The 25409-nt window shown below is 50.2% G+C and overlaps 1 protein-coding gene across 10 annotated transcripts in view; it reads right to left on the bottom strand.

Moving 5' to 3' along the window:
- Positions 1–750: 750 nt before the first annotated feature.
- The window catches only part of mink1 (misshapen-like kinase 1), a 29334-nt gene continuing 4675 nt past the window's right edge, over positions 751–25409 (bottom strand). Inside the window, exons 2-32 of one of the 10 annotated variants that reach the window (XM_029247302.1) lie at positions 22574–22639; positions 21584–21766; positions 21271–21381; positions 21070–21160; positions 20269–20399; positions 19983–20037; positions 19435–19513; positions 18621–18796; positions 18384–18453; positions 18078–18288; positions 17062–17169; positions 16349–16435; positions 15592–15783; positions 13243–13413; positions 12170–12436; positions 11807–11886; positions 10820–10923; positions 10118–10212; positions 9020–9043; positions 8638–8789; positions 8187–8304; positions 7759–7875; positions 7393–7504; positions 6840–6995; positions 6455–6598; positions 5619–5753; positions 5412–5512; positions 4315–4464; positions 4069–4228; positions 3805–3944; positions 751–3726 (exon numbers count right to left, since the gene is read on the bottom strand). In XM_029247302.1, the coding sequence (XP_029103135.1) occupies positions 3643–3726; positions 3805–3944; positions 4069–4228; positions 4315–4464; positions 5412–5512; positions 5619–5753; positions 6455–6598; positions 6840–6995; positions 7393–7504; positions 7759–7875; positions 8187–8304; positions 8638–8789; positions 9020–9043; positions 10118–10212; positions 10820–10923; positions 11807–11886; positions 12170–12436; positions 13243–13413; positions 15592–15783; positions 16349–16435; positions 17062–17169; positions 18078–18288; positions 18384–18453; positions 18621–18796; positions 19435–19513; positions 19983–20037; positions 20269–20399; positions 21070–21160; positions 21271–21381; positions 21584–21766; positions 22574–22639 (3870 nt within the window). In that variant the 3' untranslated portion in view covers positions 751–3642. Of the gene's footprint in view, positions 3945–4068; positions 4229–4314; positions 4465–5411; positions 5513–5618; positions 5754–6454; positions 6599–6839; positions 6996–7392; positions 7505–7758; positions 7876–8186; positions 8305–8637; positions 8790–9019; positions 9044–10117; positions 10213–10819; positions 10924–11806; positions 11887–12169; positions 12437–13242; positions 13414–15591; positions 15784–16348; positions 16436–17061; positions 17170–18077; positions 18289–18383; positions 18454–18620; positions 18797–19434; positions 19514–19982; positions 20038–20268; positions 20400–21069; positions 21161–21270; positions 21382–21583; positions 21767–22573; positions 22640–25409 lie in introns of all 10 variants that reach the window. The other 9 variants (XM_029247300.1, XM_029247304.1, XM_029247308.1 and 6 more) reach the window with 9 other exon arrangements.

The following is a 25409-nucleotide window of genomic DNA, read 5'->3' as shown; positions in this document are numbered from 1 at the left end:
CTTTTGGACCCCGGGAGCGAGCGGGTTCTTCGACTGTATGGAAGGCCTTAACTGTAGTGCTGACTTTACAGGAGTGTACAGGACAGCACTAGAGATATGAACAAAAGAGAATCATAGGATAACCTTAGGTTGTCAAATGCTGCCTGCTGCTCCTCAGTTGGAAACTGGAAGGGAGCTGCAGGTATCTGGGGTAGTCTGTGAGCTAACTGGTGGACTGGGAGTGCAGTGCTGGATGTGTGATGTAGAAAGCCTCAGCATGGAGGAGAGGAGCACTGAGACGGGGTGAAGACCTTACTGTCATGTAAAAGCAGTGTTTTGGCTGATGGGACACACAGGGTGGCTGGACAGGGTCCAGGGATAGAACCCTAACAAGGACAAAACCCACCAGGGCTGGACAGATCAGTGTACTTTTATTAATTTTGCATAAAGACTTTACAAATGTAGCTGCTCCTCCAAGACAACATGAGGACCGTGCTGCATGTCAAAGAGGAACACTTCCACCCAGAAACTGGACACAGTTCCCCTTAACACTAGCACTGGGTCACTACAGAACACCAAAATGAGTTTAAAATCCAGATCCAGTCACAGCACTTACAGAAGGATCAAGCTTGTTTTGTATTAATGTGTGTGTGCGTGTGCTGTATATTGATACAAAGCTTGATTTTCCACATTACAGATTTTACCACCAAACTTTGCCCCCTCTGGGGGATGGACAGATCTTTAAGAGCTCCACAGTAGCTATATATGTATGTGTGTGTGTGTGTGTGTGTGTGTGGGTGTATACATACTATAAAAATGGTTAAAAAAATGTTAGTGACTCACCTACTACAGCAGTCAAAGCAAGTAGCCTGTTTAGTTACTAGATGCAAAAGAACTGGTAGAAGCATAAACTGGTTTACTACCATGGGCCAAAGCCCGGTGAGAGGAATTCTAGGAGAGGCATCACCAGGACTCCAGTGGGCACCTGTTTTGCCGTTTATGGAAAAATTAGCAAGTTTGTGCTTTGCCACATGGAGCTGAGCCGAGCACAATGGGAACACGACGTACCCCCTCCCTCAGTCAGGTTCTACTCCCTATGGAAATGAGACACGACTGTCTCTCTCCGACTCTGCCCTACAGCTACACACAGCAACTTGTGGAAATCCTGCTTCCAAAAGTCAGTCGAACTGATGGGACTCCATCCAAGGGTTTGAAAGCTTGAACCCGAGACCCCTTTCCATCACAGCTGTCAGAAACCGTGCAGATACAAACACATGCACACACTAACGCAAACTACCCCAGGCTACATTACACACACCCTCAGTATAGTGGCTATGAAATAAATGCTTGTGCTTTACAGTTAAATAAATCTATATGATTAATAAATGATTTGACTATACTTAGCCACCTCTCTGTACATAAAACACGCCAACGTGGCCTGCGATTCTGAACTGATCTGTAACCGCGCGCGTCAGAATCACAGAAGACAACTGACAGGAACACTTCCACAGCAAAGCATCATGGGTCGGCTTCCATTGCACCTCGCTCGACCCGTTTACATACGTGTGAAACGGTATCGAGCGGCAGCAGAAAGGGAGCACAGGCAGGACTGAACCGTCCCCAAACCCACCACCATAACCCCGTGGCTGGGGGCTGCAGCCACCACACCAAAAAGCAGATAGGCAGAGTCTCAATCTTTTTAACCACCGTGCACTGCGAACGAACGCACCGCAGCTATCGCCCATCAGGTAAAGTGCACTCCCCCCGACCCCCGACGATCCGTGCTGCTCCAAGGCACTGTACCTACCGACCACCAGCTTGAACTCCACTCCTCTGCCACTACCGACAACTTGGAGGGGCCTGGGGTGAAGGCAAGCTGGTACTTTCAGCACGATATAAAAAGAGAAATCATAATTTGGGGGGGGGGGGGGTAACCATAAACTGCCCATCAAAATCCAGGAGTGTGGGGGGGAAAAAAAAAAAAAAAAAAAAAAGATCTGCTCAGTGTTGAAGAGGAATAAGGTGCATTTCAGCATGTGACAATGCAAAGACACACTGCGCTCCAGCAATTCGCCACGTAGGAAACACATAGTTGTTGACACAAATCAGAAAATACGCAGACGACGTCTGTTTACAATCTAGTGTGTGCTATTTAGAGACTTAGGCACTGGTCTGAATCGTTATTCTAAGCTTGGTATTAGAAAACTACAAATAACCACATTAAGAACACACACATATGGATTGTCACCCAACGCCTTCCCACATTCATTCTCAACATTTTGTTCAATTATTTATATATCTATATACCTATATATAGCAAAATAACCGACAGCCTCAATATTGCAACGCCGAGGCTTAAAAGCCAACAAGTCCACAAGGTTTAACTGGTTCAGGCTGTCTTCTCGTCCACACAAAATAAAGTTCAACCGCTCAATGTGCAAAGTCAACGCCGAAAGAGCAGCCAGCCAGCACTGCCCAACTCCTGCCGCAAATGCCCGGTAAACATTTACCATGTTTCATATATACACCCACCACATTCAGTTTGAGCACTCAGAATTGCGCAACAACAGGCATCACTCATTGGCTAGGAGCCTCTCTGAAGCCCCGCCCACCCTGGATGATGCAACCAATCACCTCACTGTCCATGCCCCCTCAGAGCTCCTCCCCCCAAAATAGAGCATCACCCCTCTTTAAAGTCCCAAAGCTTTACTACAGGAATAGAAGGACAGACGGCAAGTACAGCTAGAATAGATACCAAGACGGCAAAGAGAAAAGGATCTTACACAAACCGTTCCATTACGGAAAGGAGGAAAGAAAGGGTTAGGAAACGCTCACCCGCAACTTGATCTGACTCTACGCTGTACACACGCACCAGCCCTCGGCATAGTCACGTGCCTTTAGTTGAAAAGCAAAAAAAAATAAAAACTACAACAAGAATAACAACTTCAATAATAGGGCGTGTTGTCTATGACCCCAACTGAGACCTGGACGTGTTTCCGTAGTTCCAGGTCCAAACGAACCCATTTTGTTCAGTCTATTTATTTATTGTGGAATAAAATAGAAAAGAAAAATGGTGTAGCAATCAGTCCCCGACTGCATTAGTCCTTAGCCACATTCCTGTGGCGTAACCAGCATTGCTCTGAGTTCCCCCAGGGGGCACCACTACAGCATCCCTCGAGTCCCCATTGGGTGGGGATGAAGTGGAGGTGAAAACACCCCCCCCCCCATATTCTTTAGATGTCACTTTCATGGAGAATGGATCTCTTCTGGTTTCCAGAGGAGAAATCAGAGCAATGATGAAGTGGGGCCCCCAGGAACCCCAGTCCCCAAGGCGAAGAAACAGCCAATCACCACACTGCATATACAATGCGTTTGTGTGTGCGCGTGTGAGCATGTGTGTGTGTGTGTGTCTAAGTGTTTTTGATCAAAAAAGCAGGAACAATAAGCAACTCAGCAAGCGTGTTGGGAAAGGGCAGAGCCACAGCGGATGTGTGCCAACTGGTGGCGTGTGAAGAAGACGTATCTTCAACGGCACAGGGGCCCAGGCGGGAGCCGAGGGCATCCACTGTACTCCTCGTGAGCCCCAGCCAATCCGGGCGCAAGTCTGCTGGGGGTCTCCGGAGGGGAGGGGAGGCAGAGGGAGGGATGATGGGATGCGCTGCTTCACCAGTTCATGATGCAGTTCCTGTTGAGGGTCATGAAGTATACCTGGCTGCTGCCGCCTGAGCGCACGGAGGCAAAGAACACCTGAAAGGCAGGGGTGTGCGGGTCAGCGTGCATGCGCGCGCGCGTGTGTGTGTGTACACTGACATGTCTCCTCCCCACCTTGTCATTTCTTTCACATAGGAACTTGAGTCGCTGCGCCCTCTTGTGCATGAAGACCCCATCTAGGTGGCCTGTCTCCACGGAGCGGATCTCAATAGCCTTCTCGCCCCAGCCCATGATCTGGTTGGAGCAGATGTGTGCTGCCGAGAAAGAGGACAGGGATGTCTCTCTCACACACACACACACACACACACACACACACACACACACACACACACACACGTGCATACAGATACTGAGCCCACTGTGTGACATGGCCCTTACCCACGGAGGTCGGCATCTCGCCCCACTGTAGCACCACGTCCTTGATGATGCGCCCGTAGGTATTGACATAGACCCCTTCGTCCTCGTAGCACAGTAGCATCTCCATGCCATCAGAATTTGGCAGGAAGACGATGGCATGAGGCGTAATCTGGCTCTGGATCTGCACGACAACAGCCGAGGTTGCGAGTCAAGGGTGGAGTCACCGCACCGCAGGGTGCTCCCATCTGCCGCTGCACGGGAACTCACGTGTACAGGGATGTAGATGTCATAGTTGTTTCCAGAGTCGACGTCGATGGCATGAAAGCCAGCACTGGAGCCGTAGATGACCTTTAACCTCTGGCCTTCCTCCACAGTCAGGTCAACCAGCTGAGGTCGGTGGGGCAGGTCACCAAAAGACTAATAAAGAGAGCGAAGAGAGTGACGCACACATTCGTCCAACGGACCAAAGAGACACTATTAACTAATACAGCAGGTTCTCGTGTCGCACATGTTTGAGTTACAAATGTTCAAAGAAACATTTTTTCAGTTTATTTTTAAGTGTATTTCCTTCCATTCTTCCGTCGTTTACGTCACCTGCATTTCCACATCAACGAGCACCTGAGAGGAGGTGTATGGGACCGCCTTAATTCAACTCACTGCCATAGTGTTTCCAGCTCCTCCGTGGTATTTTTAAGTGTCTGAGATCAATTAAAAAAAATGACGAATGCGGTGCATGTTTATGGGATTTTTAAAATAATCAGTCAACAAAACTGTTTTCCAGTCATTTCAGTTTTAATTGTAATTTAGCTCTAAGGTAAAGTGTATTTTATTTACAATGAAACTGGACACTTGTCAAGAACCAAACCTGCAATTAAATGCATTTTTTTATTACACTTTAACAGATTAGACAATAAGTCAAACTGAAAATGGCCACATGCTGATGAATGTTGCTAACAGAAGTCCTGTGATGGACAGCTGTTGCATCCATGACGTTACCTGCTGTATTCTTAGGTTCGGGTCAGTAACAGTACCCTGTGTGGGACCAGCAGTGCATGAAAATGCAGCATTTGCGGTCATACAGCAAAAAACTTTACATCATTATACCTTTAACAGGCTTTATCTCTAAACTCAAGGCATGTCTGTAATATTGAGTTTTTAACGATCGTGTCGTAGTGGTTGTGTTTAACACCATACCGAGTCATGGACACACTTCTGGTCCCAGTTCAGTTTCCGAGTTCCAGTGTATTTATATGACCTGTCCCCCCCCCCCAGGTTAAAATATTAGATATTCACTACACCACCTGGTGGCTCTGGGCAGTATGCGTGCTTATTTTTGTCACCCCGTGACAGAGAAGAGATCCCACCTTGAACGCCATGAACTTGTGGTAGGGCTTCGGGGCCCAGGCGTACACCTCCACCGAGTTCTTCAGGGCGATCACCAGGAACTTGATGCGCTCATACTTCACTGCGTGGCAAGAGGACCGCATAAGGCAGGCGCACCGAGTCTCCCGGCACAAGAGGAATTGAACAAGGGGTGTGCGGGGGGGGGGGGTCCACAAGGACACACTCACCCACTTTGTAGTGCACGCAGCCCTCCATCTCACCAACTGTGGTCCAGCCCTGCTTCTTCTCTACCTCGGGGTCATTGTGCAGGATCTTGTTGCGCAGCCAAGCCAGGTAGTAGACGCGCACCTTGTTCTTCTTTCCTGAGCAAGGGAAGAGTGCGCCAGTGGCATTACAGCGGTATGAGCGGCACGGTGGCCCAGCAAGTAGCACTGCTGTCTTACAGTGCCTTAGTGGTGTGAGAGGACATGGGTTCGATCCCCGCTCAGTCTGTGTGGCATTTGCATGTTCTCCCTGTATCTGCATGGGTTTCCACTGGGCGCTCTGGTTTCCTCCCACACTCCAAGAACATGCTGTTCAGGTTCCCCCATAGTGTGTGAGTGACAGAGAGGGTGTGTTCCACTGATGTATGGATGAGTGACCCATTGTAAGTAGTGTATCATACACATTGTCTGAACTGCTTGTCCCATTTGGGGTCGCGGGGAGCCGGAGCCTAACTTGGCAACACAGGGTGTAAGGCTGGAGGGGGAAGGGACACACCTAGGACAGGATGCCAGTCCGTTGCAAGGCACCCCAAGCAGGACTTGAACCCCAGACCCACTGGAGAGCAGGACCTGGTCCAACCCACTGCACCCCCCGTAAGTAAGTAATGTATCTAGCAGTGTAAATCACCTTGGTGAATAGGGTGTGTGGGTTAATAAGACCACCTAGAGTTTATTAGAAGTGGCTTTAGAGAAAAGTGTCTGCTAAATAAATAAATGTAAATGAACGTGACACACAACCCAATGCCCACATGCTCCCTTACAGGAGGTCCCTGGAGGAGAGGGGGCAGTGCAACACTGACCTGAAATGGTGATGAGAAGGTTGAGGCCCTCGAGAACATCCATCTGCTGGAAGCGGCGCGAGTTGATGAGCGGGTACACCTTGCCCTGACCGCTGCGGTCCAGCAGCTTCAGCCCATTCTCTGTGCCCACCAGCAGGTTCACGCCTGAGGACAAGTGTGACACACATGCAGTTCTTCAAGGCTGTGTATGTGGGAACCATATTGAGCACTAATACTACGACTACTACTAACAACGATAACGGTAACAAGACCAATACGAGGCATCACTCTATCTGGACCACATGTCACTGTTGGACCTTGAATCATGAACCCCTTTCACACTATCTGAAGTGTGCAAGTACCGTGCACTGGAGGGGGTCCACAAGCCTATGACTGGTGTAATTACCCCAAAGGGCAGCGCACAGGATCTCCGAGTTGAACCTCTTCTTGTACTTGCGGATCTCGGGCGTGTCACTGTGGGGCCGGGCATTGGCGGGGTTCACATTCACCATGGAGCCCTTCCTCACTTCCACCTTCAGCTGCTCAAACCTGGAGCCAAGGCCTGCAACCAGGAGACAGGGAGCTCTAATAAACCTGGGTCCTCAAGGGCCACTTAAACTTCATGATCAGGGTCTGAATAATATCAGAACCAACTTTACAGCGTTAAGTGAAGCTGCCACATGTCACGCCCCTAAAATAAATAATCCATAATACACACACATACATACATAAGAATATTCCATAACCCTCCTTCAAGATGAAAAACCTAAAAGAAACAGTTTATTCTTCTTTTATAATGACCAAAAAAAAAAAAAAAAAAACGACACATTTTAACATTGTTAAACAACCCTCCAGTGCCAGCTGTGTTTGTAAGCTGAGGAGCCGCTGTATATTAAACTATATGGACCATTTGTGCCGCCTCCATGCTGACCATGGAGCAGTGTCGAGGGGTGACTCACCCTGCGAAAAGGCTACGTCTCCTGCGCCCCCTGATGGCTGGTACATGCCCAGATCAACAAAGGTTGTGAAGGACGTTTTGCCAGATGCTTTGACCAATCCCTTGGACTGATACTGAAACCAGGAAGAGCGAAGGTTAAGGGCCTGAGATTTGCTGCCAAAAGGATGCCTGTTCAAATCCCATGAGGAAGCGCTGTGTAACTGATCCACATGCACAGCTGTCATTTCCTCCTAATACATGTGTGTCAAAGCGCTATGTGATGTCAGCATCACACAGCACTTTAGCTCTATGCACGGGGGGCATGGCTTTCCAGAGACACACAGGAAGCATTTTACCGACATGACGCAGGCTGACAGAAGAGACTCACGTTGTAGGCGGAGTCCTTCCCGGGGGAGGAGTTGGGGGCGGTCTCCGTGGGAGAGTGGGAGGGCTGCACCACGTCTGGCAGGTTGGTGTAGCCGTTGTGGCTGCGCTTCTCAGGGGTCTGCACAAAAGCAACCGCACGCTAAGAGCGCACACACGCGGTGGCCAGGCGTGTCGGAGCAGTGGCCGACTGTTTGAACTATTAGCCCGTCGCCCATTCGACGGAGTTTTGCGAATTTGTCCCCAGGGCTTCCCCTTTCCTCTACCGTGACGTGTGGTTCTACTGGGAGGGGGTTTCAGAGAGAAACCCCAGCAGCCCCCACCACGACCCTTCCTCTGCCTCCTCCTCCCCCATACCGACCAATAGGCACCGCCCCCTCACCTCTTTGGCTCTGCCCCATAGTGTGTGGCTCCGCCCCTGGGGTGACTCACCCGTTGTGCCAGCATCGTCTGGTCCCCATAGCCACCAGGCTGCTGGACCTCCTCGCCTTCGCCCTCCTCCTCATGGACCACCATGGTGTTCACTGAGTCGGAGTCTGCATCTCGAGGGCTGGTGGTGGAAGGTGGAGGTCGGGGTCAGAACAAACGCGGTCGTCCACAGCGACAAAATAGGAAAGAACGACGAGATTGAACATGCCGACACTCAGATGTGCACTTTCAATCGGCAGTATGACCACACACTCATTCAAGATCCTTCCTGAATGGCAGGAGGGAATCAGCAACTCTAAGGGGTACAACCAGCTTAGCCCACCAAATCTGGGCCTAAAGACTGCTGTAAAACATGGTAACACTTGTACTATCACTTCCTGTTACTGCAGTACACTAACCCCTCTCCAAAGGACACCGGCTCTTTTCTTTCCCATCATCTTCTGCTCTCTCTCACCGATCAGTGGGGCTCTCCTCCTCCTCCGGACCCTCGCCGCTCTCACTCTCCTCACTGCTCTCGCTGCTGTCCGAGGACGAGGAGTAGTCGTTGGCCTTGGCGGGGGGCCTGGGGGGCTCCTCCAGCCGCTCCTTCGAGTACAGACCGTGGTCCTGTGGACAGGGGAAACCAAGGCGGTAAATGCATTTGAAGCATAGAGTAGGGCCAGATATAGCACACCTGGAGGGACAGGGGCATCCTGAGGAATGACCGGAGTGGTCAAGATGACACTGAAGGCGTTTGTTTTTTACTGCTCAAAGCACATCACAGAGAATCACGTGTAGACAGCAGCCAGAGTGTCACACACGCATGCATGCACACACACACAGAGCCAAGTACTGACCTCTCCTATGGCCCTCTTATAGCTCTGCATGTGGAAGGCAGGAGAGATGGCGAGGGGGAAGAGGTTTGAGGACAAGCGGGCAGTTACACACGGGGACAAGAAAGGAAAGACAAGAAGGGCCAAGTTAATGTAGGAGACGGAACTCGAGAGCGAAAGGCAGACCCACAATATGTCCTCCTGTAACGAGGTCCCGAAAAGTCACTATGCTGGCGTACGAGGCCATCGTAGGTGTGCGTGTATCCTTTTTTCAAAAAAAAACGGGTTCATGATTCAACGCTACCCCGTTACACAGCTACACATTCATTTTACCTCCACCAAGTATACTACACACTATAAACGTAATACTTCCTAGATCCCATAGACCAATCCGAAGCTCCAATTAAAGAAAACCAAAATATCAGGTTCAGTACTTTTATCAATTCATTTATGTAATTATTTTCTTCAAAGTAACTCGCAGTGTTGGGCTACTTACACCGATTTAACCAGTTACAATAACCGCCCTGCACAGTGAAAGACATGAGCAGTGACCTTGAGAACTTCATGTCTTATCTGCTGACAATGTTTCTGTGCAGGAGGCGTCTCGCACCCTGTACTTTCTGGATAGACGCTGGACGCCCAAGACCCTGCGCTGGACAGTCAGTTACAGATAATGAACAAATGAAAATGTAACATTAAAGGAAGTATAGAAACTGTAACTTTGTTACAAATTTGACAAAATATGTTGTCATTGCCTTCACGCATATAAACATTCATCTTTTCTTTCATTACGACATTTTAATTTATTTGAAGGGACACTTTATCCCTCCCCAAACAGAAATAATGGTAACCGGAGCCCTGTCACCAGATGATTGTATGAAAGGAAGATATGTGCTTCATGCAGTATGCGTATCTTAAACGGATCCGATCAATTATCAATTTAAAACAATATCAGAAAAATACTTCATTGATGCCCAGGAGGGAATTCTCATATATTCTCTTTCACCCCACATCAGCACCGCACAGTGCCTTCAAGATGAGTCTTGGGCAAAGGGCTCTGGACACAGACTGACCGTAAGATACACCGAGTGTATGTGACGAGTCAGGTGCGATGGGACTCACGGCTGGACGGCTCGGCCTGGACGAGGTGCGCGACTCGCCGGCCTTCTGATGTCCCTCCTGGGGCAGGACGGGGGACGAGTCCATTTTTGACGAAGCTGAAAGCACAAAAAAAAAACAACCTCAGATTTCCCTACACATACGCACACACAGTATATCCTGGCATGAGCAGACTTATGGGGGTCTAGTCATGTGACTGACCGGTATTAGACTAATTCTGTTGTCTGTTCAAAATGTTTTAAATTTAAAGAAGTTTTTGTGTTTAGTGTTGTATGCTTGCAATTTAAGTTTTTTTTAAAGAAAATTTTTTTTTCCCCCATTTTGGCCCCCTCAGACCAGTATGAAGAACAATTACCAAAGATCCTAATGAGAGGGTTTGGTGCAAAGAATGCGGTGATTTCCTTCTATTCTGCATGTCCAAATATATGTGCACGCCGACACACACACACACACACACACACACACACACACACACACACAGTATATACATTTTGTTTCATGCATCTGGATGTTTTTGCACTTTCTCTGTGTACTGTTTGTCTCAGAAATCACTGTGACCCTTCTTGTTAACTGTCATTTATATGAATGAATTAATAAATAATTTACTGACAGACTAATGCATGAAAATCACTGGAAATATTTACAGATTTTTTTTCTTTTTTAAAGAAACAATGTAGTTTTCCTTTCCCCAGAGAGAGCACTCACTCAATATGCGGTGCCTCTCCAGGGAGCCCGTCTGGGGCAGGTTGGACGTGGCGCTCAGGGCGTCGCCCCTTTCCCAGCGGTCGTTACGGCTCAGGTCCGGGTTGCTGACACACAGCGGGACACAGTTAATAATACCACAGTAACGCACAGCTCAGTGTAAAGTCCAGCACCACAGCAATAGTAGCACCCGTACAAAAACACACACACAGAACTTTCAGAATTTACAACATATACATCGACATACTATAAAATATGGGATTTAAGGCACACTCTTCAACTCCAAACACCAGAATATAATGGACATTTTTACTATGAGGTCGCTACAAGCTCTTTCATTGGATGTTCTTCCATTTATACAAATTTATGGAAAACAGCAACTCCCTGTATGATGTTTGGGCCATTTTCGCAACCACAAGAAGGGTTACATTTGTTAAAATTAAGGGAACATTAAAAACAAAATTCAAATACACACACACACACACACACACACACACACACACACACACACAAAAAATTCAGATACATACACACACGTCTACAACCGCTTGTACCAAGTGGGGTCGTGGTGAGCCGAAGCCTAACCGGCGACACGGTGCAAAACTGGAGGGGGAGGGGACACACCCCCAGAATGGATGCTAGTCCACCGCAAGGCACCCCAAACAGGACTCAAACCCCAGACCTGCCATAGAGCAGGACCCAGCCAAACCCGCTGCACCACTGTACCCCCCCAAAACACAAATATGCATAGGTTGAAGAAGTTCATGTTTGTCAATAATCATGCTGTAAAAGCCACCATGTTCCAGTCCTGTCGTGCCCGAGTCATGTTCTCAGCGATTCGACATCGCTGCTGCCAACACACAGACAAAGGTAAGGACCATGAACAGGGGCACCGCAGGAGGAGGTGGGATTCAAACCAGACTCCTTTCAGTGCGAGGCTGCAGCTCTGACCACTGTGCCCCCCGCTGCCCTCGACACACAGACACACACCTGGCTCTCACTGGGTGTCTGATCCCAGAAGACAGGTTGGTGTTGAGTGCCGCAGCGATTGAAGTCGTTCTCTGTGGTACCTAGCAGCAGAGAAGCACATGAAGTTAACGTGATGGAGTGTGTTCACCGTTTTATTACTTTTACTCTTGTATTGCAGTTACAAATCTTTTCATTACTTTTCCCCTTTGTACACATTTCCTTCATTATTCTACCTGTTGCACACATTGCAGTGACATTGCACTACTGGAGAAAGTTCTGGAAAATGCAAGATAAAGCAGGCTGTGTACGTTTTGGGGTGTGTTAACAGGGCAGACCAAAGACAAGGTCTCACTCACACACATACATACACACACACACATTCACCTTGGGAGGCTGATCTGCTTCGTGCAGCTGGATCCATGGTGCACGGTCCTCTCTCATTGCTCGGGGCTGAGGAGCGGGGCTTTCCGAGGTGGGGTCCGAGTTTTGGCGCACAAGTTCCCTGGGGGGGATGGAGCGGGGGGAGGGGCTGGGGGCAGGGTCCTGGGTGGGGAAGGCAGACATGGTCTTAGTGGGCTGGTCGCAGAGCGACTGGGAGCGTGGGACGGGGGCCGCGTACGGCTTCAGGGGCACCAGGTGGGCCATTTGGAACTGAGGGCACGGGGGAGTAGGGAGGGGGGGCACAAGAGGGGTGGAGCCACCGCAGGATAGATGGGGTCATTTGTCCACGGGGGTAGGAGGAAAGCAACAGGGGAGGTAAAGAGGGAAACAGAAGGAGAAGAAGGAGGAAGTGAGCAGAGTTCAGAGGGATCTTAACCGCATGTCTGAGCAGAGAGGCAGAAGAGGCAGATCAAGAGGAGAGTTAGTGCACTCTGCCCCATGGTGGCACACAATCAGACGAATTACTGCATATAAAGTAAAATAAGATACTTCATCATGATGGCTTCATCAACTCTTCATGTTACATGGGGTCAGAGGTCTGTTTGTAACTCAATTTGTTCATAACTTCAAATTTATAACGGGAACAAGTTAACACACATGTTCTGTGATTGCAACAGGTTAGATTATGTAAAAATATCAGATACAGGTTTAACAAACATTGTGTAAGAATATTCTCTGAATATCACTACATTCAAATTAAAGTGAAGAGAAACACAGTCTTCATAAACACATTTTCAAGGCAATTTGTTGTCATGACTCACTGCACAAAGATGTGCAAAATTAATTTCCTCATTAACTCTAACCCTGTTCATCAACATACCAGAGACAAGCTGTAAACAGCATGGAAGAGAATTGAACCATGAATATCTTACACTCCCAAAATCACTAACGTTCCCTCAAAAACATCTTTAATCTTAAGATTCTTCTAGCGGAATCTAAGTTATTTGTAGATAATTTGTAGATTGCAAACAGGAGACAAGACACAATAAACATTCTTCTCTATGAGAACTGCCCACCTTTCCCGGTCCGCCCTGCGGTTCGACAGGCCGCTGCATGGGCGGGGTCTGGGCAGCCTGGGCCACTCCTGATTGGCTGACAGAGTCCGACCGTGACTGGATAGCTGTGTCAGATACTGTGGTGCAAATCTTGGGGGAGCCCTGTCTGTTCAGTTTACTGCGCTCCTCCACCTGGGGGTGGGGTGTAGGAGAGACAGAGAAAGAGAGAGACCCTGAATTTTCACAGTATATTGGTGAGCACATACAAGGCAGTTTCTCCAACTATCACAGTTGCTAAGCAACAGTGCGCAAAGCCAATACCTACTGGAAAGAGCCATGAGGAGGACTATGAAGGAGTTACTGGGGATGAGCACTGTCGGGCCCACACTCAGCCTACATTAGGAAACACTGAACTGCTTTACCAATATGCCAAATAAAAGAGTTGTTTTGTAGAGAGCAACGTACAGCACCCCCTAGGGGAGAGTGAGACTTCCTGAAAGCTTCCTGTGGACAGCAGGGGGCGACACACCTACCTTCCAGAAAGATCTGAGCTAGTCCTACACTTTGTGAAACAGCCATCAGCTGGCAGGACTGTGATGGACCAGCTATAATTGCTGAGCGTCAAAAAAGGACCAAAACAGGAAGGGGGGGGGGGAGATGAAGCAGCCTAATTTAAAACCAAGTTCAATTCAATAGGCAAAGACAGAGGTGCCAGTCGCTGCTGAAAACAGCACAGTGGGACCAGATATAATGAGAGTGACATGGTCCGCGTGTCCCCAGCATGAGTGACCCATACACAACCTGGACACCCAAGTCTACCCCTGTCTGGACAAGCTAGGTTCTTGCATTCCAAAGCATTTGCTTGGCTATGCTGATCACCAGCCACGTTCGGGTGGCTGCTGCCTTCTGAGCGCCAAGGTTCCATCCCCTCAAGACTTTGTCGTACGTCAAAACCATCCGCAGATCAATCTTCCTGTACAGGCGGGTCACCAAATGCCAGACCTGCCACACCTGTCCGCAGTCCCAAAGGGCATGTGTGCGAGTTTCACTCTCGCCGCACTGGAGCCAGGGGCAGAGCGTGTGGCTGGTCAGTTTGTGCTTGTACAGGACTACTATGACCGGCAACTTGCTTTGTAAGTGACGCCAGTTCAAATCTTGCAGATGGTGGTCGAGCTCCTTTAGCTGAATCCTGGCCAACGTGCCTTCTTTGAGCCCTAGAACAACTCGAGTTCCTCTTCTCTCGACCAAGGCCTTATACAAGGCCCTGTGCTTAAGGAGGGTCTCTGCCTCGACCCAGGCCACCGTGGTCTTACTCCACTTTACAGCGTGGCTGTAACGAGCATGCCGTGTCTCGGCATTCGGCCCGGTGTTAGACCAGGACTTCACCAAATGGCGCATCGGAAGGGCCAACCAAAGACAAACAAAGTATTGGTGGGGATGCTCGATCAGAGCTGTCAGACGTTTACATAACTGGGAGAGGAAGATACAATCCAGTTTAAGAGGAATGTCGGGCACAACCCTGCCTCCCTCGGAAGGTACAGGACCTTCCTCCTCACATACTTATACCTGCCCCCCCCCAGATGAGATCTAAAACGTCTTTCATAAGGCCTCCCTGCATCTTGTGGGGCAAGGGGTACACCTGCGCTTGGGAGAGCGACGTAGGTAGGATGTCAACCTTCAACGCCAGCGTTTTCCCCATCAAGGAAAGGGACCTAGTATTCCACAAACCTTAAGGACATTAAGGAGCTTCTTAATGCCCACTAAGCCGGTTAAATGTGTGGAAAGCGAGAGGAACGCGTAGCTGGGTTAACACCATCAGGGCCTCGGCGCTCAAAGCTGACATCACGGGTCAAACGCGGTAAAGACAGTCGCCCTCTGTGACAGTCTATCAATATAATCCATCAATGTTCATATTCTACTCGGCAAAATTGACAGGTGAGCACCAGGACCCCACGAGCTCTTCTCCTCACTTCGATTTTGTGTCGTGCTGCGTTCAGTTCTCCCCCTCATCACCCCTCACTAATTCCACCTGTTATGACCTCAGCAATCACACCCCCATGTGGCCTATCCAACCTGGGTCCACTTGTCCACTGATTCTCAGCTCATTTACACTGTTTTCACCGATTTCTCTTTATTTACAAGCACGGAGTATCTTACCGATACATGTTTTGTTAATGGCCTTACAGTAGGTAATTGGTGTGGAAGAGCACAGGTTTGACACCCATGCATTGTCATAACTAATGGAGGGAAACTGCCTTGGGATGTTGCCTTATATCTACTATGGTGTCCATTTCAGTGGGGTCTGGTGATGTTTTACTGTGAATGGGTGCCACCGTTGGGGGGGGGGGGGGGTTGGGCTCTGGCCGGTACCTCACGGGCCCAGGCAGGCTTGTTGTTGGGCTCCAAGTTCTTGTTGTAGTGATACAGCTGAGGCTTCTTGTCCTGCTGCTGCTGCTGCTGTTGCTGCTGCTGCAGAGACACAAGGTACGCGTGCTCCTGCTGCAGCTGCCTCTGCAGACGCTCCGACTGCCGCTGTTCCTCCAGCTGCTTGCGTTTGTACTCCTGCAGGGGGCACCGGAGAGCACACGGTGAGCCCTACAGAGAGCCATGGCGTGAACAAACCCATTCTAACTCAGCACTTGCACCCGGTCCCACACACATCCAGGCGACGACAGTCATTGGGTTTCCATCTCCATGGCGCACGGAGTGACTCAGAGGCATCCTCAGGTGGGGGTTAGTCAAGTAGCGCCGAGACGTGTCGCACTGATGCGTTCAGGAGTATTAGAGGTTGCGCTGCATGTAGAAATAAACGCAGGCAAAGTACCTGGACACGCAGAGACAGAGGGCAGTCTGCCCTGTCAGGATCTGGCCCTTTCATGTGTGCTTAATGCAATCAAATATCCCATCTCTACCTTCACAGTAAATGTACATCAGTGTAACAGTGTGAGGTGTACTGAGAACATCCAGAATTCAAGAACATACCTGTCCATACCTGCACATACAGTATGTAGAGACACACGTGCGCATGTACACTCACTCAAACCGTCATAAATCATTCTGACCATCAGCAAAGGACACCGTGCCCATGGTGCGTGGCTGCCAGGCGAGGTGGGCGGGGCCTCATTACCATGAGGAGGGCTTGCTCCTGTAGAAGCTGCTGCTGAAGGATCTCCAGCTGCCGCTGCTCCTCCTCTAACTTATGCCTTATGAACTCCTGGCAGCAGGTCGGCAAGGAGCAGCAGAAAGAGACAAGAGAGAGGAAAGGAGGAGGAAGTAGGGAAATGGACAGATGAAAAACGGCAGCTGCAGGAGGGAAATTCATAATTATTGCGGCTCAGGGGCAGAGTTTACACTGCAGGGTATAAGTGAGAGTGTGACTCTTCAGTCCGTTTCCAGGACAGGTTGAATGTGGCTTTATTATCTGTCAGCGGTCCGCGCTGCAATGTCAGCACCACACATTTTTAGGGCAGTGTCATGTGCACTGCTGTCATTGTGTTTCTCTGGGACTCCACTGCAGTATGGCGCTACATGATCGTTACAAGCGGCGCCTCAAACAAGCTATGGGGGCACCTCGGTTACCACAGCAGGAGAGCGAGAGAAAAACAGGTAAAGGAAAAAGCACAGGCTTTAAAGAACCCTTCTCGAGAATAAAAGCTGCATTTCCAACCTGCTGCCACGGCAACTGCTCTGCGGGCATTCTTCCGCCCCCCCCCCCCGTTTCCTGACATGTTCTGATTAGTTGGAAGGCTGCAGAGAGCGTTCTGATTGGCCGGCACATTCCCCCACCCACATCGCCCCGACTGGCTAGCGGCCAAACGACAGCAGCTCCAATTGGCTAACCTGCTCCCTCTCGGCCAGCCTGCGGTCCTCTTCCCTGCGCCGCTCGTCCAGTAAGCGATGAGGACCCTTCTCCTGCTGCCGCACCATCTCCCGCTCCTTCCTCTGTTGCTGAGAGAGAGCGCAAGATGGGATGAGGGAGGGAGGGAGAGCGAGGAGCAGGGTAGCGTGGGAGTCTCCCCCATACACCCCCAACCCTTGTGGCCGAGAGCAGAAACGGAGGGTAGCCGGCATGAGGGAGCTGAGTCACATCAGCTCTGCCACACCCCCCGAGACACAGCGGCTCCGACCACCTTTCCCATATTTACTAACCTGTAAACTGGGCTTTCGTAACATCATGTACATTCGGTTCATGTAAAACTGAACATCAACAACAAGGACAAAAATGCACAATATTTACCCTCCCGCGTCACGTGGGGAGATCATGTTTCATCATCACAAAGGAGGTATGGTGACACTGGAGCCCCCCCAGCCCAAGAAAGTGCAGCTCATGAACCGTACTGGAGATGCCGTGCCAGGTCCACTTCTTCTGAACGCACACTGACCACATGAGCACCACACACACAGCGTAATTATGGTAAATGCACACACTGGGTCAATGGGCCTCACTGCTCTCTGGCCTGGTGGAAACATGTACTAGGGGACCAAGATCTGCATCAGTACCGGAACCTGGCAGCAAGGACTCTGGGAGCTGAGCCCCACATCTGTTTCTCTGTAGCTTCAGTCGCTTCTTCTCCAGTGACTTATAGTGTTAAGGTACTTATATTGATTTACCAATTTATACAGACAGCTGGGCAATTTTACTGGAGCAATTTAGCACAAGTACCCTGTTTAAGGGTACTACAGCAGGAGCTGGGATTTGAACCTGCAACCTTCGGGTCCAAAGGCAGCAGATCTAACCACCACAGTACCAGCTGCCCAGCAGCGCGCGCGCACGCACACACGCACGCACACAGAGCAATCACTGCCATACAGCACCCCAGGAGCTTGGTGGCGCAACCGTTGAGGGGCAATAATACCTCCTCTAGCCGGCGCCGCTGCTCCTTTTGCTCCTCGATGCGCTTCTGCCGGTCATGCAACAGTTGACGCTTGTGCTCCTCGGGGTCACGGCGCTGCGCAGCCAACTGTGCCTGCTGCCTCTTGAGCGCCTCCGAGCGCTCCTTGTTCTCCTGCTGCAGCCGCAAGAAGTCCCTTCGCAGCGTCGACTCACCCGGCACATTCAGGATGGAGCTGCAGGGCAGCAGCGCGGAAGGTGTCGAGTCGCACAGGGAAAACACAAGGGGCGCCACACCTTCACGCCATGGGAACGGGCGACTGTCCCCTACCTAGACTCGCGTTCGTCACCGCGGTTCTCATCCTCTTCGTCGCTGCCACTGTACTCGTACTCCGTCTCCTCTGGAAGGACAAGGAAGAGGACAGGATGCATGGGCAGTTTTACATGTGAGGCGTTGGCGAATGTACACCCTGGTAAAGTGCACTGGTTTACATCGATGTGATGACGGGGGCACGGAGGGAGAGAGAAAGGGTGTGTTTGTACTCGCCCTCCTGCCCCGGCACCTCACCCTTCTCCCCTCTCTTCTTGCGGGTGCGGTCGATGTGGTCTTTCAGCTGGATGCGGACCTGCCTCTCAGTGGGCTGGTCCCGGATGAAGGGGTGTTTCAGCAGCTGCTCTGTCGAGGGCCTGCTGGGGTACGTCTTCACCAGGCAACCTTCGATGAAGTCGATGAACTTCTTGGACCTAGACGGGGAAGGAGGAGGGTTAGAGCCGACAGAGAGAGACGGAGAGACAGAAACGCGTGCAGGAGGGACTGAGCAGGTGGACATGGGAGGAGTTCTGGAGGGAAGAGGCACCGGGGGGGTTTAATAAAGGCCATTTGGTGCAGAACATCTGATGGTCCAGAAGAGAGAGACGAGTGGATACGAGTGCAGAAGGAAGTACTGCGTAAGTCACAGCGACAGCAATCTATACAGTCAGAGAGTAACAGAGAAGCGCTGCAGAGCAAAGGGGGACGGCACATGGAAGCGGCACGGTGGCGCAGCAGGTAGCACTGCTGCTTCACAGCACCTGCCCTGTATGTTTACGGACATGGGTTTGAGTCTGGCTCAGTCCAGGTGGAGTTTGCACTTCCTCTTCGCATTCTTCTGGGTTTACTCTGCTCTGGTTTCCTCCCATGGTCCAACAAAGTGTTTCAAGTGGACTGGTGACTAAATTGATCATTGTGTGTATGTGTGTTTCACTGCGCTGCTATACAAATGTGTAGTTACTTCACTGCAGTGTGTGTCACTTTGGACAAAGTGTCAGATAAATATTAGTTAATGATAAATGGCCATTAGAAGCCATAAATGGAGGGGTGGGGGGGTGTCAGAAACACTCACCATTTTTTGGACTTCAGCTTGGGAGGCGGGTTCCGGGGGATCAAGAAGAGTGCTCTCATTGGATGCATGTCACAGAGAGCTGGGAGGTGGAGTCAGTGAGGGATGGAGGGGTGGTTAGATGAAACCAGGGAGGGGCTTCACATTCTTACATTCAAATGTTTAACAGGTGGGGAATGGGGGTGGGCAGCTTTCCCCATTACTAACCTCTACAAGTTTTCAGACAGTAACAGTAACACATGTCAGCCACAGCAACCCAACAACGGCCCAGGTGGGCAGCTACTCACACAGAGCAAAGCATCTGCACATACCACGGTAAATGAGCACTCCATCCTTTAAAGACATTCGACGACAAACCAGCTCCTTACAACCACATGACTAGTAAACTATACGGGTGGATTAGTAGAGCAGTTACACATCACTGTGTTGGCCGGACGACCGTAAAAGGAACACGGCGACCACAGTTCTACGTCCCTCCATAACCCAGTTAAGGTGGGATTAACCCTAAAACCGTGGGTTGGAACTAGAACCACGCCGTCAGTCATACGCACGAGGAGCTCCTTCCGCCATCTCTATGGCCGTGATCCCCAGGGACCAGATGTCGCTCTGCAGAAATAGACAGAGAGAGAGATAGAGGGAGAGAAAGCAAGCGAGCAGTGAGGGACTCACATACAGGGACAGCTATACAATCATGAAGACAAACACACGCCAATGACGTTTGTGACTCATTGTCAGAGACAAGGGGATGCGTCACAACAGACCTCTAGTCATAAGAGTAGCCAGGACTGTTTCAGTGCACGCGCGCACACACACAAAACGTACAGCATGCAGCCCTACCCTGTAGTCGTAGGTGGAGTCAGGGTTCTCATCGCAGGCGATCACCTCGGGCGCCATCCAGTAGGGCGTTCCGATGAAAGTGTTCCTCCGCCCCACGGTGCGGTCAAGCTGGGCACTCACGCCAAAATCCACTGAGGGGAGAGGGAGGAAGAGTCACAAAATACACACACACCCTGTTGCGTTTCCCCCAAACGCTGTCTTTCGTCCCAAGGACAAACCACACGGGAGGTTTGGCTCCAGCCACAGATCTATGGACATGTTGCAGGGTGCTGAGGATCGCCACGGCAACAACCCCCCAATCAGGGGACACCCCCTCTTCCATTACAGAAACGTGTCGCGCAAAACCTGTGTGTCCACAGCGGTGCACAAGGACACATCACACCTCTGTGGAGCTGAGCTGTGACCATGCAGCTGCTGTGTTCATAAGCACGTATGAAACACGTCACCAAGAATGACCTCTCGGAGCCAACACCCCCATACCCCCCTGTGCGTTCATAATTTACAGGGCACCACTGAACACTGCACATACGGTCAACGTCGAGATGTGGATCAACTAAGAGATTACTAAAGGTGTGTGAGCGCGTGTGTACAAGTGTATAAGTCCAGCTTCCTCTTCTGCTTCACCTTGAAACACGCAAAAAACACATGGGCAGAATCTGCACCACAATCAGTCAAAACTAGAGTAAAAGCCATACGCACAGTGCTTGAATACAGTAAATCATCCACACTAACGAAGAACAAAAGAACCACACACTCTTGCACAACAATGTGAGCTCAGTGTAATGGGGGGGGTGCACTCACCCAGTTTGACCTCAGCATTTTCGGTCAGCAGCACGTTCTGACCCTTGATGTCCCTGTGGATAACCTTGTGGGCATGGAGGTGCGACAGGCCCTGGGGGGCACAGAGGAAACAGGTTCAATCCCACTGACCCACTACACTAAGGCTTCAGGGACGTGTCTCTCCCCGTTTGTGTGTGTGTGTCAGCCAGCGGCCTGCCTCACCCTGAGGATCTCCCTGCAGATGTAGGCGATCCAGTCCTCCTTCAGAGAGTTGCCCTTGGTGTTCTTCACCAGGTCGGTGACAGAGCCAGCCCCGCAGAACTCCATCACCAGCTGGGGGATGGGGGAGACAGGTGGACATCGCACACAGACGCAAAGTGTGAATCACGGGCACTGTGAGGTATACAGCTCTCTAACACACACAGATAAAGTGTCAAAGACAGAGCGACAGGATGGAGGAAGGAGGACAGGGAAGTTGGGCTGTTCTTAAAGGCAGGGGGCAGGGCGTTAAGTTGCAGGTGGGGGGGTCACGGACCCAGAGCTGGTCATCGTGTCCCGGGGGGCTCTTCTTGACAAAGGCACCATAGTAGGTGGCGATGTTGCGGTGATGACTGTACTTCTTCAGCATGTTGATCTCAGCCTTGATCTCCTCCTCCTCCTCTTCCGTCACATCCATCACCTTGATGGCGGCCAGCTGACCAGTCTTCACGTGACGGCCCTGCAGGATGGGAGTGGTCAGAGCGGTCGGGACAGGCGTTGGCACAGACACCCGAGAACCGACATCGGCCTTTTACTGGATGTTAGGTGCCGTCGGCACCCTGGCCAGGTAAAATCACACTGTTTACGACCAAAGTGACCGAAGACCAGATCTTTTACCACTGGACACAGAACACGTGTCAGGGTCATCAATAAATACATCAGAGAGCTGCGAACTGTCCGAGAGACTCCAGCTTGTTTACTCCTTGCCTGGGGTGTTGCTAATGGATACGAACCCAGTTAAACACGGGCAATCAGAAAAATTCACATGTGACACTTCATACTAAGTGTCATGCTGCTCATAATTATTTCCCCATTTTTGGGCAGCAGGTCACATCATGGTTAGAACTGCTGCCTTTGAACCCAAAGGTTGCAGGTTCAAATCCCACCTCCAGCTGAGGTACCTTTCAGGTAGAGGTAAATGGCCCAGTTGTATAACTCGGTAAATCAGTACAAGTAGCTTTGGAGAAAAGTGTCGGATAAATTAATAAATGTAAATATATACAGCAGAATGCAGGGAGTGGGACTAGAACCTGGGTCCTCTGAGCCCAGAGTCTGTGGGACAGTCTCTAACCACTGGAACTGCAGTTAGATACAGTGTATTTCAATAAAAAGGTCTGTTCAGTTTAGCACTGAACGCATACAGCCCGCTGGAAACACACTTCATTGAATATGAATAAAAGACACCTTAGTGCTACCCACTCATGCGTTCACTGTGCCTCCCCCGAACATCGCACCTCTGCGGCCCACGAGACCCCTCATCCCTCACCTTGTACACCTGTCCGTAGGTGCCATTGCCCACCACCTCCACCAGCTCGAAGATCCCGGCTGGATCCTGGGGGAGAGAGAGGGAGAGGGATCGACATCTTTCGACACAACGAGCTTCCTCACGCTCATGAGTCAGCAGAAAAATAAACGCATACAGTAAATAAATAGAGCAGACATTCAATTATCGGTGAAGCACAGTGCGTGTGTCACACAGAAAGAACCTAACCATTGTTGGTTCAAATCCAAGTGTGTGACCAGTCAACTCGAGACACACTTCACTCACGCAATTATTAATTCAGATACATGAATGAAGGAATGCGCTGAGCAACATGACTTCGTGAACAAAGCATCACATGCACAACAGACACACCGCCTGCAGACGTGTGTAACGGTCCTCATCTTGTTATTGATTACTGACACTCAGGAACCCCCGGCAGGAGCTGTAAACACCGTGGAAGTGAGTTGAGTTAAGGTGGTGCCACCTTCCTACTCTACTTGAGTGTTAAGCTCAGAAATGCAGATTCATTTCAGATTTTAAAAAAAAAAAAAAAAAAAAAAAAAAAAAAAAAAGGTTTATAAAATTACTATGACGAAAATGCAAATAAAATAAACAAATGTGGAAGTTTTCGCATCTCCGGATGTTCTTAAGATGAGGAGCCAGGGTACACAGTCGAGAGGAAGACGTGGCACTATCGGAACCCCAACAAGAGGGAGGAACGCGAGGGGTTCACGGCCCAAGGGGGGCGAGCGTTTCCAGGAGACGCCAGCCGTGTTTGTGCAGTAAAGGCACTGCGGTGTCAGGGGTCACCGAGGAGTCGGGCGGAAACACACCCGTACAGGTGCTCATCTAGGAGACGTCCGGCAACGGACAGAACACGTGAGACACGTGACGGGGCACAGAGGCATAACGTTATAAAAAACGCGTGTTCTCAAGGAAGAGCGATTCCGGAGGAGCTCGGCCACCCCTCACGAGCCCTGAACTCAGCCCACGCCGGACCCACAATGACCGCTCAAGTCCCGTCTGATGCCGTTTGGTCCATTAGTAACGCTAACTAAGAGGAGCACGAGTAACACAGGTGTGTGACTCAAAAGTGCGCGCTCACGAGTGCCTGCACAGAAACGGCTCTCGAAGCGAAAACCCCTCCGTCCACCTGATCGCGTCCTCTCTGATAGCAGCAGGACGGGATCGGAAGCCCCCAAAACACGTCAACATTCGCTGAAAACCGCAAAACAATTTCATATTCAGAAATTCTCCTGAAAATATATTTCATATTTAAAATGTTCACTTTATAGGCACTCGAGAGAAACGGGAAAAAATCACGACAGGCATTTTGGAACACGTGTCCCATGCAGAGGACACTAAACACAGCACCATCAGACAGCACAATGCTGTCACCTCACGCAACACATACACATTTCTAATGTGCAATGTTTGTGTGCGCCTACTGACGGCATCCGGTGCACGATCGCACACGGATTTATGATCCATTTACTGAAATGTGTGTGTGGCCAAGAACCAGGTAGTGGGTGTATAGAATAGCTATCGAGCAATGAGATGACGTGAATCGTGCCTCTCGCAGCCTCTCTGCCTCCCTCTCAAAATGGAGACGGAGAGACCGAGTTACACATCCCATCTCGGTCCATATCAGCCTGGCCTGGTTCCTCACACCTGGACGCCCAGGGCCGCGTTCCACACCTCTCTCCTGCCTGAACCCCGTGCCTCTCTTGAACTTGCTAATCCATGTGCCGCTTTGCTGCAGCCAGCCCTGGACTGGGACTCCGGTCTCGTGAAAAGGGTTTGGAAACTCCGGTTTTACACCGCCCCAGTGTATTTCAACGGTGAACTTCACTAAGTGCTGGTACTGCGAGTCCGGTCCACTGCAGCTCCACTCCACACCAAGATGACTTTCACTCACATGTCTGGCCTTCAACATGTTCCATCAGATGTGTTGAACATCTATTAACAAGGTGTCACTTTGGAGAAAAGCATGAGGTAAATACATAGGGTAAAAACAAATGTTTTTTTCCCCACTGATGTTTAGTGATCTCATGCTTTTCTCCAGAACAACTAGACTGATTTAGTCACTTATACAGTTGGGTGATTTTTACTGCATCAGTTCAGGGTAAGTACCTTAATCAGGGGTCCTACAGCAGGAGGTGGGATTCGAACCTGTGATCCGAGTTCACAGGCAGCAGCTCAAACCACCACACCACCTGTTGCCCTAGAAGCAATGTCACCGTGGTCCCTGTTTACCACAGAAGCCCACGCTCACAGTGAGCCTGGACCCAGAGGTTCAGACCCAGTGACTCAGTGCAGTTTCCCAGCATACACCTGGCCCCGTGGCTGACTCATCCCTCATTTCCCGAACACACTCACCTGTGGGAACTGCAACCCCAGGGTTTGACTCGCAGCACATTCATCTCCCTTTGCCAAACCAAGAGACCTGCAGTTCAAGGGCCTCCACATCCACCAGAATGTTGCACAGTCAAGTCGAAAGAGAAGCACCACCACTGTGATTTTATCTTCCCATATGTATCAGTGGATATAAAAGTGCATGGCCATAAACCATACGTGACTTTGAATAAAAGCGCATGCAAGGTGACATCACAAATTTGAAAAAGGTCACATCCAGCAACACCCGAATCAACAAAGTACTGAAACGAAGATAGACATATGAAACCTCAATGAGACCGCAACACGTTAAAGGGCAATGAAGTGCACTGGGACCACGAGGGGTCCAACTCCTGGTTAACATACAGTACTGCCAGGAAGTATTGCATCCCTCAGTTTTACCACAAAATGGTTATTTAATGAGAATCAGTGTTTGTTAGGTGAC

The sequence above is a fragment of the Scleropages formosus genome, chromosome 21, assembly GCF_900964775.1.
Source record: "Scleropages formosus chromosome 21, fSclFor1.1, whole genome shotgun sequence".
Classification (NCBI taxonomy): Eukaryota; Metazoa; Chordata; class Actinopteri; order Osteoglossiformes; family Osteoglossidae; genus Scleropages; species Scleropages formosus.
Note: the sequence above shows the minus strand (reverse complement) of the source record. Positions and strands in the feature narration are given on the sequence as shown.